Below are 5,952 nucleotides of genomic sequence, written 5' to 3' on the forward strand. Positions count from 1 at the left end.
CATTCCCCCGGAGGAGCTGGAGGAAGTGTCTGGAGAGAGGGAAGTCTGGGCATTTTTGCTTAGACTGCTGCCCCCACGACCCGGTCCCGGATAAGCGGAAGAAAATGGATGGATGGATGTTATTTATATACTGTATTTTTACATTATATTGAGACACTCGCATTCCATTTATGCTTTTATTCTGGTGACTTATTTCCTCTCTACTCACCTTAAGATGTCCCCTTGTTCCCTTTTCATTTTTACATCCTGCCACGCCTCCCCGTTGTTCTGTTTCCCACCACTATGCCCTGCTTCCACCCTCCTCATCCAGACTGCATCTGCTGATTATGCTTTACCGCATTTCAGCTTCACTTTGCTTTCATTGCTGGATTTGCTGCTGCCTTATAGTGTGCAGACCTCAGTCAGATGTTTGCCTTGCCTCTGTAGTTTTTTTGTTTGCAGAACCAGATCCTACTCAAGTTTTGCTTATTTTTTGCACCACTGTCTCCATGAGCTAAGGATAAAGACTTTTGTTACCTGATGGACTTTTCTGCTTTTCAGCCACTTTTTCAACTGGATCTAAGTTCATGGTTTTTGCTTTATGAAGCCAGCTCCTGAGTTGTATTTTTGTTTGACACTGCACATCTTTTGTTAATACCTGGATTGTGGTGATGGGGAATAACTACTTACATGCAATTCAAAATAAATGTAGTTGTAATAAATTAGTTACTGCGAAAAGTATATTAAATTACACTTACAAATCAAAGTGTTAGTGATTACAAAGGTTTTACATCTGAATATATATTTTTTGTTAATATTCATTGTGTTGCTTTGCATCTTTTCGCAGTGCAGGAACACATTTCCAGACAGCATAGGTCAGTAAAGCCACTGGGGCAAAACTGAGTGTCACACCATCATGTGTAAGATGGCGTACCAGGAGCTGACTCTATGTCTGGATAGGCTCCATTCATTTGGCAGTTTGCTCTCCAGTTTTGAGTGTTGTCTTTTATTTGTTCTCTTGTCTGACTCTGCACCGCCTCTCATCTGCTAGTCAAATCAATGTGCATTGTTCTAAACAACCTGGGTGTACCGTGCCTGGCTGTGACCGGCAGACAATTATTATGGTTCGCTCAATGTTTTGTTTCACTGTCAGGTTGAGCCCTTGCATTTTTTCCCTTTTTAGTCTCACCCTTTATTATTTATTAAAATTCCACTTGAACCTTCCCCTGGCTTGTCTGTCTGCATATTTGGGTCCTGGAATCCCAGGTGTGCCGATGAGAGTGTCCCCACCAAGATCCCAGGCCCTCAGTGTGCCGACGAGGACATGCCAGCCGAGGTTTCTGCTCCTAATCCTGTGTGTGTTGGCTGGACCGCCAACACTGTCTCTGTCCCTGTCCCTCGGCCTGATAGTACAGCCGTCCCCACTGAGACTGAGACCCCCAGGTGTGCCGATGAGAGGGTCCCTGCCGAGGTCCTGGATCCTCAGTGTGCCGACGAGGACATGCCAGCCGAGGTTTCTGCTCCTAATCCTGTGTGTGTTGGCTGGACCGCCAACACTGTCTCTGTCCCTGTCCCTCGGCCTGATAGTACAGCCGTCCCCACTGAGACTGAGACCCCCAGGTGTGCCGATGAGAGGGTCCCTGCCGAGGTCCTGGATCCTCAGTGTGCCGACGAGGACACACCAGCCGAGGTCTCTTCTCCTGTCCCTGTGCACGCCAGTTGGACCACCTCACTTCCTGCTCCCCAGTCGGTTGCCAAGGTCGACGCCACCACTGTTCCAACCTCCCACTTCCTGCTTCCCGGGGGGTCGACAACGACACCTCCATCCCTGGTCCTGTGGAGGCCCACATCGCCATGGTTCACTCATCTGTCCTGCAAGTCGGCACCTCCTCAGTCCTCCCAGTCTGCGTTCCGCCGGCTCCCTCTCAGCATCCTGTCAGGCGCCGTGGATGTCCTCCTGATCGGCTGCCTCTGCAGTTCCCTGTTAGGTGCCGCGGATGTCCTCCCAAACTACCTGACCAGCACCATGTACGTCCACCTGACCAGCAGTCTCCTCAGCTCCCGGCCTGGTGCCATGGACGTCCTCCTGACTGGCTGCCCCCTTCATCCACCCGTTTGGTGCCGTGGACATCACCGCAGAGCGGCCTTCAGTACACTCCTCTGCTGATTTCCAAGGCCGTCCTCTGGAGCGGCCTCCTGCCAGGTCCTGTGGCTGTTTTATGCTTTTATCTTGGTTTGATTTCCTGGTCCAGTGTCACCTCACCTGCCCCAGCTTTACTCTGACCTACAGTCACCACTCTTTGTGTTCGCCTGTCCCTCTTGCTGGTTCATTCTGCTGGCTATCTCCGTTCACCACACCCTGCCGGTTCACATATTTCTAGAAGTCTGTATCCTTCTTCTGTTTGTTACTCAGTTTCTCTGTGAGTTTGATGCTGTACCTATATTAAGGATTATTAGTTTGTTTCTTCAGTTTTTGCTTAAGTTTATTTTTCCTCCCTCCCTGACTGAACTGTTTTCGTTGTTGGCGCTAGTCAGTGTTTTGTTTCACTCTGTCAGGTTGAGCCCTTGTATTTTTTTCCCTTTTAAGCCTTGTCCTTTATTTATTAAAATTCCACTTGAACTTTCCCTCGGCTTGTGTGTTCGCATGTTTGGGTCCTTCTGTGCATCAGACGTAACAACAATGCCAAGGCAGATAGTCACATCGTTGGACAAAAACACTTTTCAGTAATGGAAATTCAACAATATACTCCTTCTAAAATCAGGAAAAAGCTCTAATATTACTGTACAGTTTACCAGTGGTGAATATGTTGTCAACATCTAGATGCTCAATGTCAAACCCAAGGAAACTCAGTGAGTTAATGTCACCACAATCCCTCACATGAAATAAAGAACGTCCTGCCCCACCATGTTATTTTTGTGTTTAAGATGTAATTAGCTCTATATTTTGCTCAGAGCTCGTCCAGTAGGCTACATATGTTTAGGAGTTTTCAGTTTAATTGTCCAGTCTAAAACCTTTATCTGTAACCTATTGCAATTCAAAAGTAACCTTCCTAACACACTGGTGGATTGCAACCTGCACCTAAAACACTTTTAGTAAATATGCCACTAAACTGTCCATTGTTCCCTCTCAGTGCTTTCAACATTACAACCTTACAAATGCAGGTTTACATTACTTTATATAGGTTAACAGCCTCTACACTGTAGTTAGCATGTCACAGCACTATAAGATGGAAAATCATGTGCTGATATTTTAACCCTAGCCCTAACCCATTTTTTGATATTTTTCACTCATGTTGCATGTTAAAGCAGCATTCACTTGTTTTTGGCCAGTTGCAGGGAGCAGAAAGAAACGTGGATGGTTAAAAATAAATCACACTATGAAGCTGAGGCAAACAGTACACATTCACCAGACATGAAGCAACATTAGCAATCATTTTGTTTCTGGTCGCTTTATGACAGTAACATCAACTCTCTGCTGGTAAAAAAAAAAGAAAGAAAGAAACGTGGAGTGTAGAACTTAGTGGGAACCGCTGAGTTAAGTGGAAATTCTTGGTGGGTTTGTCAATATGAGCGACTCTTTTCACTTTAAAAACAGTAAGTTGATCCATTATTCAGATGAAAACAGTGAACAAATTACTGAACAAACCACAAAAGACAACACTGACTGAGTCCTCACCATATCTGTTGGGATGCAGGGGAGGCACTTGGAGTTCTCAATCTCATACAGGCAGTATTTCTGGTCACCACAGTCCTCATCCACCATGCACTCCTGGGTAGAGAGATGACAACAGTTTCATATTTAGTCAGTAACAAAGCACAGAATGAAAATGTGCATTGAGTCATACTTGTGTGTGCATCAAACTAGGTCACAGACCAGGATATATGTTTATCTAAATAGTTGACTTCATTTTTCTTTCTTTGCTATCGTCTTAGTCTAGGCTTCTGCTATAGTTACTAGGAGTAGAGAAATCAGCATCTTTGCCTCCTCTATGATGTGACCTCTCCCAGTATGAGTCCCAGTACAACATACTGTTGAACCATGGTTGTTTGGTTAGTTATTCTGAACCACCAAATACTGTGCCACTTACAACCCACTGGGTAATATCATGCTCAATTCATTGCAAATTTTAAAATAATTCAAACAATTTTAGATGGTTTTCCCCCCTGCAGCATGAATCTGGCTTGTTTAGTTTGGCTTTTCCTGTCAGTTACTGGAAAGCTAATCAGATATCTGAGATTCAGTTGAACTTGTTTCCAGTGGTCAGAGGAAACAGTGTCTGCCATAAACAGCACTGACCTGCTGTGAACTCAACCATCTAGATGTTTCTTTAAAACTTTATCTTGAGCTGCCTCTGAGAAATCAGCCCTTGAAACAGAGCCAAATCCCTGAAACAGCACGTCATACTGAGGCTGACTGGACTGTGTCAAATCACAGACAGGCTCAAGAGCCTGACAGCATAATGAGTTTGTCATTAAAACATACAACTCATGAAGACAGACATTCTGCTACCAAGTGTATTATTAGTTCTCTGGTTAATCTGTCTTTGAACTGTATGTGTGCTGAATGTGTGTCTCTGATTTTGCTACACGGCGAATGGGATGCAACATAGGGTCTGACCACACCCACAGGCCCACAGAGCACATATTGTACACAAATGTCCCTTGTCAAGACAGATTGGGGCCTGGCTTGTGAACATCTCCAGGCTCTCAGTGAAGGTTTCCTTTCCACTCGTGCCCACTGCACACGGCCCCTTCCCCTGTTAAGACTCTCTCTCACTCTCTTCTACCTGAAACATCCAGTTTCATAATAAAAAAAAATAAAAAAATAAAAAAATTGACTGCATTTTTTTTTTTTTAATATATATTGTCAACATGTACATGTCTGCAGAAATGTACTTCCTTGCTGTAGCATCTGCCATGAGATCAGGTATCACTGTGGTGACAGAGATACACTGGAATCTATAAATAGCAACCTACAATACTCTGCAATTATCTTAATAAGTGCCAGATGACCACTGCTATTAGTCTCACAGACCCACTAGCAACTTATACGTCTCTGTAGAAATATTTTCCACAAATTACTTTGCAGAAAAAACGAACAGAGCAGTAATTCACTGTCTGTGTGATTTCTGGTGGAACTGCAGCTGGCTAAGATCTTTTACTTACTTACAGTAAGTAAAAGTAGCAATATTTACTTACTTATTTGTGGAGCTAATGTGGCTGTAATTAAGGAATATAACCTAAGACGGCACTACGAGACAAAACATCAGGACAAGCTGAAAAACGTGAATGCAGAGCAGAAGCTACAGAAGGTAGAGGAGTTGAAGAGGAATCTGACATCACAGCAGACGTTTTCACCAAAGTGAAATCACAGTGAAGCTGCTGTGAAAGTTATTGGGGCAGAGGAGAAAATCAGCCCGGACATTTACCGAGGGAGAGTTTCTGAAGAGCTGCATGTTGAAAGTGAGAGACGTCTTGTGTCCAGACAAAAAGCAGGTGTTTGTTAATGTACTAAGCCTTAGCAGAAATAGGGTTGGTGATTTTAAGTTCAAGTTTATTTATTTTGGAATAACATTGTATCCTGTCTGTTTCAATTCATATTTATGTTCAAAAAATGTTTAGTTTTAGTCAGTTCAATAAATGTTTATCCTGTTCGGCCCGCGACCTAAAGTGTGCTTTGAGTTTTGGCCCCCTGTGCCATTGAGTGTGACACCCCTGGGTTAGGCCAAAGCATTTATTGTGATATTTAGGTGTCAACGTGGTCAGGCTTTGTCATAATAAGAGACAGTTGTGAAGCGGTAGTTACTATACCACTAATGATAATCTTGTTTTCTGTACTGCTGTTGGTAAATCTTACTGTCCATCGTGTTGGCACAAGGCAGGGGGCTCAGTTATGAGACCATAAAGAAGCTTCTGGAGGACAAGGTGCCTGGGACTCTTGGCCTGTGGCACCTTCCCTCCGAACAGGATTGG

At 44.1% G+C, this 5,952-nt stretch overlaps 1 protein-coding gene across 2 annotated transcripts in view; it reads right to left on the bottom strand.

Annotated features, from left to right (window-relative positions):
• The window catches only part of dkk3b (dickkopf WNT signaling pathway inhibitor 3b), a 16,709-nt gene that overhangs the window by 3,753 nt on the left and 7,004 nt on the right, over nt 1–5,952 (bottom strand). For both annotated transcript variants that reach the window (XM_020604473.1, XM_020604472.1), the window contains exon 4: nt 3,656–3,748. In XM_020604473.1, the coding sequence (XP_020460129.1) occupies nt 3,656–3,748 (93 nt within the window). The remainder of the gene's footprint in view (nt 1–3,655; nt 3,749–5,952) is intronic.

This window comes from Monopterus albus, unplaced genomic scaffold, assembly GCF_001952655.1.
Source record: "Monopterus albus unplaced genomic scaffold, M_albus_1.0 scaffold65.1, whole genome shotgun sequence".
Classification (NCBI taxonomy): domain Eukaryota; kingdom Metazoa; phylum Chordata; class Actinopteri; order Synbranchiformes; family Synbranchidae; genus Monopterus; species Monopterus albus.